The sequence below is a fragment of the Echeneis naucrates genome, chromosome 9 (assembly GCF_900963305.1).
Source record: "Echeneis naucrates chromosome 9, fEcheNa1.1, whole genome shotgun sequence".
In the NCBI taxonomy this organism is placed as follows: Eukaryota; Metazoa; Chordata; class Actinopteri; order Carangiformes; family Echeneidae; genus Echeneis; species Echeneis naucrates.
The window spans coordinates 5,641,898-5,661,698 of record NC_042519.1 but is presented as its reverse complement, the minus strand read 5'-3'; the positions used below and the strand labels follow the sequence as shown (position 1 = coordinate 5,661,698).

Genomic DNA, 19,801 nt, shown 5'->3' with positions numbered 1-19,801 from the left:
TCTTGAGAAAATCTAAATTTAATTACCAATATGGACACATCCAGATCCAGGTTTTGAGCAAAAGCACATCATCCATGAAAATAATTTGAGACTGAGTGAGATGAAGGGATTTAACACCACTTAAGCCACTGCATGGTTTCTGTTGTAAGATAAACATGAATCAAGTTTAGATTGACACTTGCAAGAAAACATCTAAAGGGGTTTATATTGTTTTTCTTTTAAAAGTGATCTTCCCACTTGATCACATACATCCTCTCTTTGTTGTTCTCTGGTCGTTTGTTGCTTCGGAAATAAATGTGTGTTTCTATTCTGCTCCCAGCTTCCATTTAGTTATCATGATGAAATTACCTGTTTGTTGCCCAGGTCAGCTTTGTGTCTTTAATAAGGTCATTTTCACAAATCTTCAATTTGCTGCCAAGAAAACAAGATAAACAATGTTTATATCCACCTACCTTCAGCCATAATCTACATCTTAAGAACAAACATCTGACTCCAACTGACTGACTGATAACATTTTGCCAGCCTGTGTCAAAGGCACAGATGGGCTGTAAAATGACATATTCAGGAGCAAAAGTTGTTATGTCCCATGCAGTATGTCTGGATACGACCTGAAGGTTGCTTTTGAGAAGTGTGATCACTTCTAAACTTCAGAAAATGAGTGACATGTTAGCGTAATTGCAAATGTAAATGGAAAATTTGATAACAGCCTGCATCATTCCTGTGAAACTACATTTTTACTTGATGTTTTGGTTTCATTAAGGTTCTTTCTATCCAGTTAGAGCAGATATCGGGCTTGTGAGCAAAAATCCGATAAACTCACACAGGGCCTGTGTATTGGTAAGATGACATCCAAACTGGCCACTGGGGATTTAGGGGGGGTATTTTAAGATCACTTCCTGGGATCATGCTGAAATTATAATTCACTTCCAATATACAGCATCCTTGGTGTTGTTAAAGGTGTTAAATGATTGCAGCCAGGCTTGACTATCGGTAAATTAAATGAATAATTCACAGGGCTTAGGAACATCATCATTTATTCATCCATACATGCATTTGAATGCATGGACAGATTACAGTCCATATCCATATTTGTTTAACCCCTCTGCTTAAAACCCTCAGAAGAGCTGAACAAGACACTGCTGATGGGATGCTAAGCATACCCTTGAACTTAATCTGTCTTCTCTCAAATATACACACTGCCAGTCAAAGGTTTGGACACACTTTCACATTCAAATGAAGAGGAAAGTGTTATATCCTCAGTGCGAATGGGCGCGAATTTCCCTGACAGCAGGCGGTCTAGGAGAAATTGCCAGCGGTCACTGGAATTGATCTGTTGTGGCAATCATGACTGACTTGTGTGCCAGACTGATGAGCAGGTAGTAATGAGCAAAAGGGCATGGCTGGTGGCTAGTGTGTGAGAGCACTGGGATTTGACAGATTACAGTAGTTTTCAGAAACCTTTTTTCTATGAAGTACCCCCTGTAAATAATTTTTTTCATGTGCATATTCCCTAATGGTTAGGGGGTACTCAGCTGAAAAACCCTAAACAACTTTAATGGCTTTTTGATTGATTGCTATTTTTAACATATATTCCAGAAACACATACCCACTGGAGCGCCCTCAGTTACTCCCAGGGGTACATGTACCCACATTTGAGAACCATTGGATGAGAGGAAGGGGGACTGTGGGCAGCAGACCCTTCAGAGCCAGAGGGCACAGACACCACAGTTGTTGTTGCCAGAACAATGATGCGCACAGCCAGAGAGCGGGGAAGCTTTCCCATAAGTCCATGCTGTGTATCATGCTGATTTATCTTCAATGCTTAAATATGAGGGGCCAAGAAAACCTTAATCACATAACAACAGAAAAAATGTTGTCAGCTAAGAGAGGAGATGACCTTTCTGTTAAGTGGTACAGACAGATAGTCTATTTATAACCGGGTGATGTTTCTTTTTCCAGAAAAGGCTTTTCTGCTGTGTTTCATGTGCTCAGTAGGCTGTCTGTGCGTCTTCAGTGACGGTCACATGGGTAGATGCTGTCTGCGCAGCGCTCTCTTCCAAATGCTGGAGTTCATTTATCTCAGGGCAGCGCAGCGAGAAACAGGAGCATCTGAAGCAGCTGCTTCCACATTCAGCCTTACTTCTTTTCCGTTCCTAGTTTTTTTTTTTTTTTGAGGGGGGGAGAGTTTGAGATGGACAACACTGTAGCAATTCCTTGAACTCTGCTCTAATGTGCTGCAACCACAACCTTCTCCATTTGAAGCAGCTGGTCAGGAGCCGGGAGCAAGGTACATGTTTCCAAATATGCGCGTAATTGGAGTGCGCTGGCGAGGCGTCCCTTCCACTCTCACCGGCATAGCGCTGTCGTGATGTTCAATACTTCGGGAATTGAGCTCACTTTTAACAAGAAAGAGGATATTTCCGAAGTTATCAATGGCACTCTGCAGCTCCTCTACAACGTCTTCGTTACCATCGGTCCCACAACCATGTGGAACGAGTCTTGCGGGGAGCAGCTGCAGGATTTCGGTCGCCCGGAGAAGATCATCATCGGGGTTATGCTGGCGATCATCACGGCGGTCACGGTAATGGGGAACACGCTGGTGGTGATCGCGGTGTGCGTGGTGAAGAAACTGAGGCAACCTTCCAACTACCTGCTGGTGTCCCTGGCCGTGGCTGACCTGTCCGTGGCCATAGTTGTGATGCCGTTTGTTATCGTGACAGACCTCACCGGGGGCAAGTGGCTCTTTGGGGAGGTGTTCTGCAACATATTCATCGGCATGGATGTTATGTGCTGCACTGCCTCCATCATGACTCTGTGTGTGATCAGCGTGGACAGGTGAGTTCCCAAAGTTTGCGGCCGCACCAAAATGACGCGTGAAGTGCGTTCAAAGACCGCAAATGGGAAAACAGTGAAACAGCACAAGTCCTACGTAAAGACGTGAAGTGTAATCCGACCGACTGAAGTAGGGCGGATATCAAATGTCTTATTCCGGGTCACCAGTTCCTCTGATTCTCTTAAAGTCAGAGTAGTTGATCCAGGGTTGGGGGGTTAGAGCTGCATATGCAGGCTGTGATTATTTTAAAGCACAATTTATTAATTTGCTTTGACGCATTTGGGATCAGCGGCCATCGCCCTTATAGCTGCTGCTACTTTGATACGTGGACATACATTTTTGAGCACTGAGGCCTGTTCACTTGCTCTCTATTATTACAACCCCATAATAATGAAATCAAAGGCCAAACTGCTGGAAAGCACTTTGCAGACAGTGCTGCAGCTCATTTCTGAAACCCAAATAATGTTTTCTGTCTCAACAAATGTGAACTCTATCACTGTGGAGTCTGGCATAACCACTGTTCCAAGATTATTGATGAAAGTGAGTTCCCATTGGTCTCACACTGAGATGCTTTAAATTCTACATAGAAACTGAGTGAAGCAAAGCTTGAGCATTCTTCCCCATCAATCACAATTCCTCAAGATCCACTCTGCATCTTGCAGCTCCAGGGAATCTCTGTTTATAAAGCCAGAACTGAAATTGATATCTTGTGACAAATGAGACATTTCCATTTCTCCCACAATAATCCATTATGAAATTAAAATCAAGTAGCTGATGTTTCTTCCTTGACTGAGCAATATTAATGAAGGAAAGCCTTTTTTGTCAGTCAGAAGTTACACCCAGTTTTATACATGTGTTATTGTGGCTGGGCAAGAGGGAATTAAATTATGTTTAATGGTATTATGGGAATGAAAGATATGCTGTGATGCACTATGATTGCTTCAGTCACTTGTGGAAGTACTGACAGAGGGGTGACTGTTTAGGACCAGTTGGATGTGAGGAAACCAAACTATAAGAAGATGAAGCCTTCACAGATTAGAGGTTAGTGGTCCCAATGATAACTGGAGGTGGCAGAACAGTAGTTCTGATCAGTGGTTACACAATCTGCCCAGTGAGATCACGAGTTGGCCTCCAGCATGAAACCAGTACACATCATTCTGTTATCTGCCCCTCTTGAAGTACAATATTCCAATGCCATCCAGCAAATATACAAGACCTGAGTAGAAATAAACGGTTTCAACCTTCATTTATCATCCAGTGGAAGATTAGCGGATGTGTGGTAAAGCGGCTCAGTCAGGTGTCACAGCCATTGTCTGAGGTTAGAGATGTGAGTTGCTCATAGTAAATCCTGAGAAAGGACAAACCTATTTTGAACAAGCATGTCTGGAAAGATATGTGGAGGATGATTGAAAGTGTTACTGTGAAATCAAAAGGTGCACACCCTTCAACCCACACCATTCTAGCAGAGCACCTCCAAGTTCCTCTTCCTTTTGCCTGGCACAGGATTATACAGAGAATTTAAAATAACGTGATGTCAGTGTTGGATTATTCTCATTCCCTACACAAGCTGTACAAACAGCTCTGTCAACTGTTTCTACTAATCTCCATGAAAACAGGCAAATTTTAATGAAAATATGCAGAATGTGTTTGGCGTATGATTCACAATGGGAATGAAAGCGATAATTCTTTGGGATGGGAATTGACAATTAGATACACTATTAGGTGTATTTAATAGCTGTAAGGGCTCTCCTGCTGTCATCCAGGATTCTCCATGATATGCTTTGCAAGATGAAGCTGGGGAAGAGGACGTGCTGAAAACGAGGCTCGGGACTGAGCAGGTGTGTTACTACTACTACTGACAGGGATGTGGAATGTCTCTTCTGTATGTCCTTTATTCTCACTGGGGAGAATCCATATGGACAATATGATAATATAGGAGTGATCCCTAGTGTGCGAGGTCAAAGGATTTAGGACCCTTGTTGGGACTTGACAGACTTTACAGTGATGAGCTCTTTGAAACTGCTGTTATCTTGGTGGATTAGAATATCTCTGTTGCTGATGTTGACCATCCACCTTAAAACATGTTCAATTGACAACAACAATGTGCAAAGCTGTAAAAAGGCATATCTATGGTCATAAGAAACAATGTGGTGAGGTACTATTCTTTCAGCAGTTAAGGAGCTTGAAACACAAATGAATTCTCCCATATTTCCATGTGCAGTGATCAAGATAAAGTGGGTCTATGTTTTTTCAACTTAACGTCTTAATGTTATATTACCCACTTAGAGGTGGTGGATATGACATTAAATTCTCTGTCAGGATAAATGTAATTTTACAGCAGAGCATCACTGCTTATCATGACACATAATGAAAAAAAAAAAAAGAATTCAAAAAGTGGTATAACAGATTAAACACTTGGAAAATTAAAGTACTTTGTCACATTAATGCAAAGTCACATTAAAAACTCTACATTGCCATGAAACATTACTGCTCAGTGATATGCAGAGATTTTAACAATGGCCTTAAATATCTTTGCACTCACCACCAGTGTATATGTGTAATGCACCTAACAGGTAAAAGAAAAGACTTCTTAACCTTTCGACTGTAATTTTGCTCAAACAGAAAAGCTTACATCTTGCTTCCAAGTCTGAATGTCCACCCAGCTGCCTACATCTTCCACTCTGCAATATGCTTTTCAAGTCATCTACAATTGCAATGGCTCTGCCTGGTTCAATAACTGTTCTCACACAATAAAAATGAGCTATTGGGATCATGCCTAGGTCATGTCAACCTCAGGCTGTAAGAGCATAGCTTCTGGATGAGAACTCATTTATTTACCCTGGCCTCTTTAACTGCAGCTCCAAACCAGCTCCGAACCTGCAAACTGAAGATAACACACAACAGCATTGATCCAGTCACAGCAGAAAAGGGAATAGAAGAGAAGTTATATATCTAAGGCTGCCAATCTGAACTAATGCCAGTCTGCTATCCCAGAATACAATTTAAGTAAAATGCGCAGCTGCTGTCCTGGCCACTTCCCTATCAAGTTCATATCTCCTTTGGCTATAGTCAGTTTTTACCTTCATTGAGAGTACTATGTTGTATGTTCAATAATTCAAAAGTCAAATATGAATGATTTATGCACAACAGGGTGGTCTTTTTCCTGTAGCTTCTTAGACATCAGAAAAGATGTTGCTTGAGGAATGGAGGAGCTCAATATAGCAAGAGCCAGACGCTGGTTAAATTTGCAAATCAAATATAGCCTGGTTTAACTATCTGGAAACTTGTGAAAGATTGATGGAATATAGGTCAAGCAAAAATATCATAACTTCTACAAAGTAAACTTTTCCACCAGCCAAACGAAAGAAAACACACTGTAGGTGTGATCAAGCCCATAAGCTTCTGTAGGGGATTTGAGGGAGGAAATCACGCTAGACCAGGCCCATCAATGGCAGCGAGATTAACTGCAGCCTTCACATCCTTTCTGCCAACTGGCGTGTCACTGATGAGCCAAGTTCACACTCAGCTCCCACATCGACCTAACCTCCACATCTGATAATATTTTTGTGAAGTCAGCGCATAAGTTCTTCCCAGGGGAGACAGCTCGGGTACATCCAACCACAGCAGACACAGATGACTTGACCTAACTGAGGCATCCTCAGGTAATGTGATGTGACGCCTAAGCTTCACTGTCTCAGGCACTACTTACTTCCCACTTGTCACCCACCTTGCAGAAATGTGGAGGATTGAACATATCAAGGCCAGCACGACCAGATCAAAAGCAGTTCGTGCTTGTGAAGGAATGCTAAATCTGGATAGAAAGTGTGTTTCAGTACTAAATGGGATGTTACATTGAATTCTTAAATCCTATGATCACAACTAGTTCACAGAGTCCTACATTTTAGAGGTTTTAGAAACCGCAAGGGGTATTTTTTTTTTATGTTGGAAGCCACTACAGCCATTTCATACTTTGAAGACAAACTCCTGTCGTCTTTGCAGACGAAACAACATTTAAATTTAAAATCATTGCCCATATTCTGTAAAAACGCTATTCCTGTGGAACAAAACTGCTGTCAATGAAAATATTTTAGAGCACCATTAAATAAACACGGCATTTGGCAAGTTAATTATTGATAAGAGCTGCTTGTACTATCTGCTTCCACCTTATATGACTCTTTGACCTTTAGCACAGAAGTACACAAAGTGAGAGACGTATTGTCCACTGGTCACGTGATCAGAGAAGCTGGTGTGCTGTGTGGGAATCAACCTTTAGGGGGCTGAACAATCTGTCAAGTGAAAAATGGGAGAGCAAACTGGTGGCAGGAGCTTGTTGACTGAATTGGTACCGAGAGTCACACTCATTTCAAAGTTTTTAGATCCCTGACTTGGGATTTGGAGATATTTATTTTGCATGATGTAAGAAAATTTAATCTCTGGCCTTCTCTTTTGGTTTCTTAAAAAAAAAAAAAAAAAAAAAAAAAATCACATATCTGACTTTTTTTTTTTTTTACCTAGCGTGAAATGAAAATATTATAAAAGCCATTACCAGCAACATATGCACAGTGTTTGTACATCAGGGTTTGATACCAGGAATGTCTCAGTTTTTTTTTTTTTGATACTTTGGTGGTGTAGGTGTCTGTAACACAGTGCACATGGTGTTTTTATCATCCTCCCCCTTTTCCCATTTGTTTTTACTTCACCCTTGTCCTCGCTCTTCTCACTTTGTTCTCTGTGAAGAGGTCCTGCTAATTTGCAAGAAAGCATAGAAATATAACATTTAGCTGAAAGTGATGTGATAAATGAAACATGAAAAGAGGAAATCTTGTATAGCATAGCCACACCAGCGGCTGAGGGTGCACTTATTAATGTAATGGTTTGAGTGTTATGCTAATATCAGCATGATAACACGCTGATAATAGCAATGTGACATGTTGATCTCTGGTGTACATAATACTAGTTTAGTCACACTAACTTGTTACAATATTTCAATCTGTACCAAAGGGGTGGACATTAACCCCACATTAACATTAACCCCACATGTGGTTAATGATTTTACTCAGTATGATAAATGTTCAACAGAATCTTGTTTTTTTTGACCAGCTGCCACTCTCAGATCTGTAAAAAGCTGTGGATGACCACTCCAATGGGGAGGATGTCGGCCCTTGCCTTTAAAAGGAACTTGGATATAATTTTGTTTGAAAAAAGATATTTATGTTAGTCCAAACAGGACAGAGTGTTCTGCGTCAAAGCCAGACCCCATGCTCTGCAATTTGATTTACATTTGTCATTTATTGGTTTTCTTTGTTGTGAGCCACTTAAATAGAATTTCTGTATTGCTAACTAAAGAGTGAGCTTTGGATTGAGTTCTGCATCATGTTTGAACAATAGACGTGGTATTGATAAATCACAGGCTGGGATGAAAATGCTCAGTCACAAATTTGTTATCACAATGAAGGAGGTTGTTCTGGCTTGTTCTGCTGATTTTCTGAATAATTTGCACATTCCTGTGGTTGGGCAAAAACCATCTGAACCTGATTTGATTTGTATGTTTTACATCCTTAAACTGAAATTATACACAATTATTGCTTTTTTGAGAGAGTTTTATAACCACAACATTGATGAAAAATGAAAATCCATGAAACCCTGGGGTATCTTTTGGTATGTTATTGCTTTTCTTTACAATTTTGCATGAAGAGTGATGGATGAATACCCACTCCACAGTTTTATTTTGCTATTTCCAGCTTGTCACCCTATTTACCTGGCAAAGTGTTCGTGACTTTATTGTGGCATAAATCATGCTGTGTTTGGCATAACAAAGGCGGGGTCTATTACTCATCAAGCTTGAACAAAGGGCCAGTAAGCATTTACCAAGTGGCGAGATAATGGGTTTCCTGTTGATGCCGTCGAGAGACTGCAAACAAACACAGACACACATCACGCTGTGGACTGCAGATAAAATGTTTTGAACACAGCATAGTGATGCTATTGCAGAATGCAACTGAAGTTATGGCGTGCGGCTCATCTGTGCACATGCACTGAATATCAATAAGCTTCATTGAGCCAGGCAGTATGAATGATCCTACAATAATTAATTTCTGAGAAGTCAACTTTTTACACCAGGGATAATTTGTGTGCATTAACATGCACATGCTGTTGATGTCTGTGTTTGAACTTATACAATAATTCTACATTTTAAAAAGTAATCATAGCATTAGTTCATTGCCATCCGTTTATCTCACCACTCTTATACATATATTGTCTGCTTTGCTTCAGTCTGTTGTAGTTGCCATTTCATTTCCAAATTCTTCCTTAGATAATTCTAAATCATATAAGCGAACAGCATGATAGAAATTTTCAATATGAATTTGTAGCTGAATTCTGATTGTTAGAAGTAGTTAGTGATTTGGCTCCTGGCACTGAACTGAATTCATATTGCACTATTAAGTAATACCACAATTACCTACGTCTGTGTGTGTGACGTACAGAGGAGAAAACCACAGTCATCATATAGAATCCAATGCATTAGACACAAATGAGTGTGAAAGTTCATTCTTCACTGTGGAAGCAACAGCTGACAGAATCTCACTGCAAGATCAATTAGTATCTCTTATCCAACATTTTATGGAGTTGCACCTGCAAAAGATGTAACATGAACATTTGCAACTCCATGACAACCACAATGTGAGATGGTGTTAGAGAGAGCTCCTGTTTGACAACTGCAGGCCGATCCTTGGAACACCTCTAACTGCTTATGTATATGTTGAACAGACAACTAAGATTTTAAGTACCTGGTAGGCATTTAGAGCTGGTTGGCAGCACTGGTTGGGGTTGTGTGGGTGTGTTTGTTTGTCAGGATGTACACAGAGGATTAGACCCAGTGAGATGCCAGAGTTTGTACTATATTTACTGTCTTCCTATGCCACCAGAAAGTTCAAGTTCAAGTGCGCATTTGTGTTCAGCTCCTTCCGTTATTTCCTTCTGGTCTCTTTCCTTTTCCTTTCCACATTTGCCTGTTTGTGTTTGTGCACCACCTGGGCCAATTAGCATGAATGCTAGCTCTCCCTTACTAACAGACTAAGGCACAAGTACACATTTTTGACAATGTGCTGTGAGTTACATTTTTTTTACAAGTCCCACTGCCATTCAATGTACTATAGTGGATGTTCACTAAAGACAGATGACTTTAGTGTCACTTGATCTTCCCAATATTCAGCAATATTTACTCTAGAGTGGATTAAATATACTGTGACTGTTTGGAATTACACACCATTTTTGTGTTGTATTGTTAAGTGTTATGTCTAGTTTGACAGGTTAGTACTGCTCAGTATGTGTGCTGCTTTGGCAGTACAAAAGTGACCTTCACTGGTTGTGATAAATCCTGCCATTGTACAGATGTAACAGTGTATATGTTAATGTTTTTTTCTAGCAGGCAGAGGCTGAATAATTCTGAATAATTTTTCTCCCTCTCACTGCTCTTGGTGAGATAATCAGCAGTAAAAATACTTTATTAATGAATATTCCTGTCATCAGTCATAGTTTCTTCAGGTTGCCACACACTGTTCAAACAGGAACACAGATTACACCTCCACATCTGATGCGCTGATGTGTGTCATCTGCTGCAAAATCAAATTACATCCAATTTCCTTTCTTCTTGCTTCGTCACTTGCTAAACATAAGCATGAGTTTTCCCTTTGTGCACTTTCTCCATTTACTTTATTTCAATGTTTCTTCATACCAAATTACCTCACTGATTGATAAATCAAGGGCATGTGTTTAAACAAAATGAGACGCACAACATCTGGCTGAAGAATATGAAATGATTAACACATTATTTCAGCGACAGAGAACATCTGTACACATGTGCTGCTTTTCATGGCGGTTGATGTTTTTGTCATATGAGCCACTATTTAAACACAGCTGTTGCTCTTTGTAAGTAAACCCGTTGGGACTGCCCTGAGCTCCTGAAGTTTATTTGTGTAGTGTTCTTCAACAATTTCACAGTCCACTACACAAGATGTGTATATGTAGTCAGAACGAATGCACATGCTTTGTTTCGTAGTGGTATTTCGGACTTCACAAAAGCAATTAAACAAACGTAATTTTGAGGCACACTTGTAATATAAATTCCTCGAGTATATGAATTACTGAATGGAATGGAATGATTGGCTGAAAGCAAACACACCTAATTGCCTGATAAATCTGTCAATCAGAAACATTTGATTGAAAGCTTTATCAGCCAGTGGTGACATTGGTTGACCTGTGTCGTCAGGGCAGTCTAAAAATTCAACGTACAGATTGTACGTTGTTTGTTTAATTGCGTCTGTGAAGTCCGAAATACCACTACGAAACAAAGCATGAGCGTTTGTAAAAAAAAAAAAAAACGCCATGCAAGAGTTCATTCATTATGAGACTGTTCTGACTCCATAAAAGTAAGAATATAGAAAAATATTGATGGTCTGGTGTATTATTGAGGCAGACGAATTACATGTTCCCTGTGGAAATCACTGTGTCTGCATTTCTCATAATGTCATGTTGCATAAGCCTTTTGAAGAGAGTCTAAGCTCTGCAATAATACATTGTACTTGGTGATATTTATTTTTAGGACTTCTGGAGTGAAATCCTTAGTTGCCTCACTTGCATTTATATTTTTCATCTTTCTTAGTCTACAATACATTTATAAGAAACAGACTTTGCAATCCAGAATAATGAAGCTGAAAGCATTCTGAAAAGCTGAAGGCGACGTATGCAGCTGGGTTTGTCCGACTTGTCCACACTATGTTAAATGAATGCAGGTATGGTTTTGTTTTTAGTAAGACGTCTGTGAAAGTTTCATGTCCTAAAAAAAGTAAATAGAAGGTGGAAAAGAGCACAGTCCTCAAATGCTGTTGTTATATTACATGGTGGTGTCTACTGACTCAGGAGCAAGTTAGATGCAACTCCTCCTGACTGTCCTTTTCCATTTGCTGAGCCACGAAATGAGGACATATAATGGTCTGCACAGCTACCCCAGCTATACAAACTGCTGGGTACATGCCAAACTGGAGGAAGTGTGTCAACCCAAACAGGAGCTGCCTTAGGTATCCTTGGTAACTAAAATTGTTCAACTTGTTTTTTTTTTTTTTTTTTTTCTGAAAGGCCAGCAGAAAAACAGGAAGAATTGAAGAATGAGATTCCTCCCACATATCTGAGACTCTCCTTGAAATTTATTTAGTTTTAAAGGTGTCTTTTGAGAGACACTAGGACAACCTAAGGGAAGGTGACAAAAAAGACTTTTACTCTTACATCAGCATGAACAGAAATGGGAGATGGATTCATTGGCAAATCTTTATTCACCTTCCACTAATGACTTTAGTCATTGTGAAATTAAGAAGGGAGAGTTGGCATGTTCATTAATGTCTATGAGAGCATTTTGGAATCTTGTTGAATTGGCCGACAGCTTTGTGGCTCTCAGAGGGTCCCTTTCCACCGTATGTGTACTATTGTGGTGGTCAGGTCTTGTAGCACTTCATGTGCCTGGAAAGATTCTCTCCAACAATGTGCCACAGAGGAAATGTGATACATGTACATGTGAAAATTTAATTTTCTTTGAAGAGAGAAAGCTCTATAGAGGCTTTATTGTTGCCTCACAAATATGGTCACTGGTGCTGCCATCATAATGGAAGCCAGTTAAAACGCTGAATAGCAAGCAGAACCACCCCTCCCCCTCCCAAAAAACCAGAAAACAAAAACCCCCTCCAAAAAATCCATTCAAAAAGTGAAAAAGAAATGGTGTGATGAAAGAGATTCATTTACTAATAAGACACTGGTCTTTTTTTAGTTAATCTCATCCCTAGTGAAAACAGTCAGGCTCAGGTCCAGGAAGCAGTGCACACCGCACGCTACGCATACAGCTATGTCACCCAAAAATCCCAAGACAGTAGGCATTGCAAAAAGTTTGCGTTAAAGCTGTGAGAAGCTGACTCACGGGGCGGGTCAGAGGATAGCTCCTCTTTGTTGTTGCGCATATGTAAATTTTGTGCTAACCTTGTTGTTTTGCTTACATAATAATTATTTTTAGGTGAGACCATGAAAATTGAGGTTGGGACCAATTTGTTCAGGCTCCAGAATATTAACTACAAGAAGCACTAAGACCATCTGTGAAATTTATGAAAGAAGACTAAACAACAACTCATAGCAGTCTGGGCATTCAACCAGGACAGACCAACTGGAGAATAAATGTCACCACCAATTGTAGCACCAAATAAGATAAGTTGGCATATGCCCAGATGCTGAATGAAACATTTTTGAATGAATAATTTGCCAGTAACCCTTGATGATGATGAAAATCCATGTCCTGGATGTTAGCGCGCTTGGAAGGATACAGTTTCTAACTCCTAAAAAGCTGCCCTGTCTTCAAGGCATTACGTTTGATTTGAAGAATATAATGTTGATTTTTAATTAGTCATCTGGCAAGTGTAATTGTCACGATAACTTCAAACTGAACAGTTTGGTAAAACGTCAATATAATTACTACGAGACAGTCTAGAAACAATAAGCCTTGTCACTGAACCAAAAATGTTTACAACGCAGCCAGTCTTAAGTCAGAAACAATATTATCACAATATATATGTTTCAATTATTCTCTTCAGTTCTTTCAATAGAGCTCCATCAACCAATCACCACTCCACTGTAAAAAAAAAAAAACAAAAAACACACACACACATATTGGGGTTGTGATATTTTCACAAAGGAGATAAAAAAATCTAGAAATTTGTGCAAATGCTTGCCAAATATCTTTTAAAGAGGGGAAGACTCTGGAAGAGGCTGTCTGATGATGTCTGCGTCACAGAGAAGGGTCAACTCAGCAGAGAGATCAGGTCAGCTGATGCTGACAGAATCTGGTGGGACGGGGTCTGAAAGGTGAGGCAAAAAGAGTGGTATTAAACAATGTGAGTTATGGAAAGTGCTTGTTTTTGTCTTTTACTTAAAATAAAGTGCACCTGCTTTTCAACACCGTATCGTCCTGCAGATAAAGGCAGGTTGTAAGTGGTGAGTTTTAGCCTGAGGTGCTGTCATTTTTGGCCGTGGAAATAGTTTTACAAAAACCCTTAATGTTTAAGTGTGGAAAATGAAGGTTGTTATGGTTAAAAAAAAAGACATATTCATGATGATCCAAAGGATATTCCAAGTTTATCTGCCCCTAACGGAAGCACTAAAATACTCACTGTGCTGGATGAGCAGTTGGAACAGTACACTAACTTCCTGGAGTTTCCACGATATTTTAAGGTGTTAATTATTGAATGTTACATGTAGTGGATGGTGGGTGTTGTAACCTTCAGACTGAGTGAGGCCTTCTGGCTCCAGCTTCTTTTTTAATGTATAGGAATTAATCTGATTTCAATCTTGTCATCTAACTGGTCCAGAAAGCTAATGATTCTGCTGGCCAGAGGTGTGGAGATGGGGAACGCAATTTTCTCCCTACGTTTGTGCAAACAAACAAGTTCAACAAGCATCTCCACAGAAAATGATTGCTGCTGTTTTTCTTTTGAGTCACCTCCAGTCAGCACCTTTAACTGAGTGTGATGCAAAGTCATCATCTGTGCATTTTACAAATTAGCAACTCAGTAAATGCTTTCTTTATTTCTAGGTCTAGTTTTTACTTTCGTTGAAATAAACTACTCATAGAAAAAAGTTACATGGATTTGAGATTGGTCAAGCTGTGAAAACCTATTAATAGAACACTGAAAAATCAATAAACAAGCTCCCAAGCATTTCATATATTCTGCAGATATATGACTTGTTTTGTGCAGGGAATTGATTCGCTTGAAGTAAGACAGAGCAAGCATGAAAACTGAGTGGACTGTGGAACGCTGGATAAAAAACACAGCTCTTCAAGAAAAATGTCCTGATTTCAGGTGATGTCTGCATCTCTGTGCCGATTTCACTCACACAGATATCCTGGGAAAAAAGAAATGAAAAAAAGCTCCTCCAAAAATGGGCAACACTTCCCTTTTTTAGCGGCTAATTTTGGATTTCCGTGAAGTGCAGTGACATAAGAATAATAAAGGCCTGAGTTCTGAGATGAATGAAAGTGTGTGTGTGTGTGGGGGGGGGGGGGGGGGGGGAGTAAATTGGCAGACTTCCCTCCTGCATCTTTATTTTTATTTCTTTTTTAGGCAACCTGTTCTAAATTTACCGCTGCCCCACCTAAACCTGGTGCAGCCTGGTAAATATTTCACTGTGTATCCCCTCTCAGACGTAAAAGGTTTCAGAGGTGCTCCTGGAGATTACTGACGACTGCTGTGCACCACTGCCAGTCGCAGTTTTCCAGCACAGAAAACACTTCACTCTACCCTATACTGGTAGCCGAGCAGAAGTAATAGAATTCTCTATTAGCCCGGCTCACTGTTTGCCTGTGGCAGGGTAATCTCTGTGGGCTGCTGTGACTCTGGATATGTCCCAAATCGTCCAGAGATATGAAAGAAACCCCCCAGTTGGTTTTTTACTGTTTCTGTTAAGCATGTAGTGTTTTATTAGGGTGAATTATAGCCGTCTTAGTTTGACTGTGTGCCTCCTCTGAGGTGTGACCTATGCTGTGGCATTTTAAACTTCTTCATTTTATTGGATTTTTAAATTTCACAAATTTCATTACTTAGTGTTTCACTGTAATTTTATAGCAGAAAATGATAAATCAAAGAAATGAAAGATCTTAAATAATGCATTTCTGTGATGTGTTTACAGCCTGTTTACAAAAAAAAAAAAAAAAAAATCATGTTGCATGTTAATGCACTGCATTATGCTGGAATACATTTTTGCATACTGTAAGGTGCTAATTAGATTGTAGTGCTGTGCCTGTGTATGTTTGTGTATATAACCATAAAATCTAATTGTGTACTTTTGATTTTTGCTGTATCCTGCCTAACAGGGATCAGTTAAGTTTAATCTCTGCAAGATAAAAGCACCAACGATCTCACAGATGTTTGCTTTGGCTCATCCTGATAAATACATGCAGGAAGCTGTGCAATGAAGTGTTAAAATGTGTGCAATATTATCCAACCTGGCAGTCATTTGTCTGATGATGGTGGAAGAATTTTACATCTAATGAGTGCACTGCGAAACAGTTCTGTACAGGGCTGAAGATGAGTCACAGGTTATGGAAAACTGCCCTCTGCTTCACACAGACACCCAAATATCCACAGAAAGAAGCACCGCAACTACCTTCATTACTGAAGAATGTCGTCAGAGTGGAGTGTTGCATTACTGACTATCCATTATGTATTCGTATGAATTCCAAGACCATGGAGTGTGCACCCATCTCTGGCTCTACCGTGTATCTATTTGACAGTGTGTCTACTTGCCTGGATTTGCTCATTCCACCCCGCAAAGCTTAGGTAGGTTTTAAGTGTGAGTTGTAAACTGGGCAGAGCAGCGGCTGGAGGGGTTGGGGTTGAATAAACACAAGTTATTATGTAATATTCACTCAGCAGACCTACTCAAAAGCCAGGAGAGTGCAGCACCGATAAATAGGAACCCAACTCCCACTGTCTAGGTTTCCATTTTTTCTCAGAGCAATGAGATTGTTCTTTACTGAAACAAGCCACGCGTATTTGACTTTCTTTTTCATTCTTGTGCCCCATGGTCCTCTGCAACACCACCCACGCTGCCATGAGTGACAAAATAATGACATCTTACATGAACGATTGCTGTTTTACCCTTTGCTGTGCCGGACAACATTGACGAATTGTCATACGAGTTGCATGCCTCAGGTGTCTGTGGAATTGTAAACACTGGGCAGGAATTTAGAAAAGATCAGGCCCACCTGCAGCGCAGTTATATCCCTATTGTCCTTTCTAATTAATTCTGGTCCAGATCAATACCACTTGCACCGTGTGGAGCAGAGATGCCAGACTATACAACATTAAAAAGGGTTAGCCTTTGGCAGACTGGATCAGTGCTATTCTCTTTGGTCTGCTGTATGTCACAGATGGATTTCATTTTTGCATTGCGTTCATGCACAGAGGTTACCTGTATAAACAAATGAAGTAAGGTGCCAGACCATACATATCAAATTCAACTCAAATCAAACTTGTTCATATCGTGCCAAATCATAACAGAGTTCCATCATGGCACTTTACACATAGAGCAGGTCAAAACCAAATGGAGTTTATGGAGTTGTTAAAGAGGCCTGACAAATTCCCCCAAGAGCAAGCACTTCAGCCCTCTGCCTTGACTGGTTAGGTTAAGAGGGAGGGAGATGGAGAGAGAGAGAGAGAGAGAGAGAGAGAGAGAGGGAGGGAGAGGGAGGCAGAGAGAGATAGAGGGAGAGAGAGAAGGAGAGAGAGAGAGAGGGAGGGAGAGGGAGGCAGAGAGAGATAGAGGGAGGGAGGGAGATGGCTGAGTTGAATTTAATTTCCACATTGCTAATAGCATCACCGGTGAATGATGATCCCAAACTGTTTTTATCTTGTGATTACCGGGAGTGTGGAAACCAGATACAGATACACTTTCATCAATGATGCATTTGATGCTGGTGAAGCCTGTAGGTATATGGAGAGTGTACACAGATTATACACATTGAGCATTATATGGGAATAGTGGTTATTTAGTTTTTTTTAATTACAAATCTAAACATTTCACACTTAATTTTATTTTTCTGACACTCCCAGCTGTCATATGAAACCACTCGGGTGCCTGCTTGATTGGCAGCTCAGCAGCAGCTCATTGCCCAGCAGACAATGACCAAGCTAATGATGTCTTATTGAAATGAGCAGGCATGATGCTGTATGATCTATTTGATGCTACTGCACTGCTCTTTCATAATAATGAAGAGCGGCAGCAGATTTCTGCGCATCAGCAGAGTGTCATTAAATGTGAAACAGTATCCTTGATTTGTAGATGATCGGCTGATAAAGCTGCTGTAACAGACAAGGTATTAAATCAGAGGAAAATGTGAAGGTGCCTTCAAAATTTTGCCTCAAGGCTTTGGTGCAGGGAGCCTCTTCACTGTATTTATAGTACGTCTCTGGCTTTCTGGCTGAAGATACTGTAACCACACAGTGGCTGTGTGCTAAGGTGTACAGCTCAAGGCAAACCTCATGCTTTCCTGTGTTGAAAAGCTGCCTGGAAGTACTGTATCCTGATAATTCTTTCCCCTCTCCTCACAGATACCTGGGCATCACACGACCTCTCACCTACCCAGCTCGCCAGAACGGTCAGCTGATGGCAAAGATGATCCTCGGAGTATGGCTGGTGTCAGCGTCTATCACCCTGCCGCCCTTCTGTGGCTGGGCCAAAAACGTCCACACAGCCGGTGTGTGCCTCATTAGCCAAGACTTTGGCTACACCATCTATTCCACAGCCGTAGCCTTCTACATCCCTATGCTGGTCATGCTGGTCATGTACTACAAGATCTTCAGGGCTGCTCGCAAAAGTGGGGCCAAGCACCGCTTCACCGACCTTTCGCGGCGCGAACGTCTAGGAACGGTAGCTAATGAGGCGCTTCGCATGCAGGGCCTGAAGCCACCCGGTGTGGCGGAGGAATGTGCTGCCTTGTCCCGCCTGCTGAACCGTGAGCGCAGAAACATCTCAATCTTCAAACGGGAGCAGAAAGCAGCCACAACGCTGGGGGTGATTGTGGGGGTCTTTGCTGTGTGCTGGCTACCATTCTTCATCCTGTCCACTGCCAGGCCCTTTATCTGTGGTGTAGAGTGCAGCTGTGTGCCCATCTGGCTGGAGCGCACACTGCTCTGGTTGGGCTACGCCAACTCCCTAATGAACCCCTTCATCTACGCCTTCTTCAACCGAGACCTGCGCTCCACATACCGCGACCTTCTCCGCTGTCGTTATCGCAACATCAACCGCCGACTCTCTGCTGTGGGCGTGCATGAGGCTCTCAAGGTGTAAAGCAGGATGCTTCATCAGCCGTTCTTGAGGATCAGGTGGTAGGGCAATGGTGGCTCTGTGCTTGTGCACTTGGCGAGTCAGTGATTGGTGCCTCACTGGCCCATCGGCAGGGAAAGGCAGAGACAGCACAATCACTTCAGCGTGTGTGACTCAGTTGTTCTATTTTGGGGCAATGGAAATCATGGAGCGCACTTGATGGTCTATTGAAGTCGACGCTGCTTTTGTGCATATGCCACAATTCTGTCCTGGGTCTGGATTTATGACAAGTGAGAGGCTCCTTTTGGATAAATTGGTGACAATGGGAATGGTATGTAAACACAATCCATCGTTCCAGAGCTTTCAAGGGGAACAGAAAGCACATTTCTGTATAGTATCAAGATTGATGTTTGATAAGTAAAAACATGTTTTGTGCACAGTGTTTTCTGAGCATCTTCATCAAACATGACTTTGAGGACATCCCAGGTTAATCTCAAATAGGAAATGAACACTTTGGGTTCTTTTATACTTTGTGCGAGGATTGAAAATTATTTATATCACCTTATCTCCAGTCATAGCTTCCAATTTGTTATTCTCACTAAATTTAACAAGAGTACCTTAAATATTTCACAAATGTATAAAAAGTGGTTGTGCCAAAAGAACAGAGGTGGGTGGAAAATGGTGTTAAAATACATCATGAAAGGAACATTCTTCATTCATGGAATTTCAGTGTTTGTTACTATAAAAAGAAATTGAAAGTGATTTGTTTAGTGTACACATGAAACATATTTGTGTTACAGTCCCCCGTAAACATTAGTGGTGACAGGATTTGAAGAGTTGCCGACAGTTTGGGAAGGTTTCCGAGTTTCTCCCAAAATACTTTTTAATTGCACACTTAAATTCAATCTGAAGAGAGACCGTGTGCTGGATATCATGTTACTGTGGACTCTTTTCACCCTTTTTATTTTGTCTTGAGTGGTTTCATTCCATGTTTGGCTGCTGACCTTGTTGGAGAAGATGACGAACTAAAGCTACTGAACTCTGCAGTTTTCACTTTGAGAATTTACACATTGCTCAGACTCTTGTACAACACCTTGTCAACCATGATTC

General features: G+C 40.9%; 1 protein-coding gene across 1 annotated transcript; it reads left to right on the top strand.

The window, feature by feature from the left end:
- The first annotated feature begins 2,135 nt into the window (after positions 1–2,135).
- htr7c (5-hydroxytryptamine (serotonin) receptor 7c) lies at positions 2,136–19,171 on the top strand. The gene is made up of 2 exons (XM_029510990.1): positions 2,136–2,835; positions 17,977–19,171. Exons 1-2 carry the CDS (start codon positions 2,369–2,371, stop codon positions 18,713–18,715), a joined length of 1,206 nt encoding a protein of 401 aa, XP_029366850.1. The 5' UTR covers positions 2,136–2,368; the 3' UTR covers positions 18,716–19,171.
- Positions 19,172–19,801: the final 630 nt, after the last annotated feature.

Coding starts and splice junctions, on each gene's coding strand:
- htr7c (XM_029510990.1), top strand. CDS start 2,369: ATGTTCAATACTTCGGGAATTGAGCTCACTTTTAACAAGAAAGAGGAT. Junction 2,836..17,976: donor TGTGTGATCAGCGTGGACAG/GTGAGTTCCCAA, acceptor CTCTCCTCACAG/ATACCTGGGCATCACACGAC.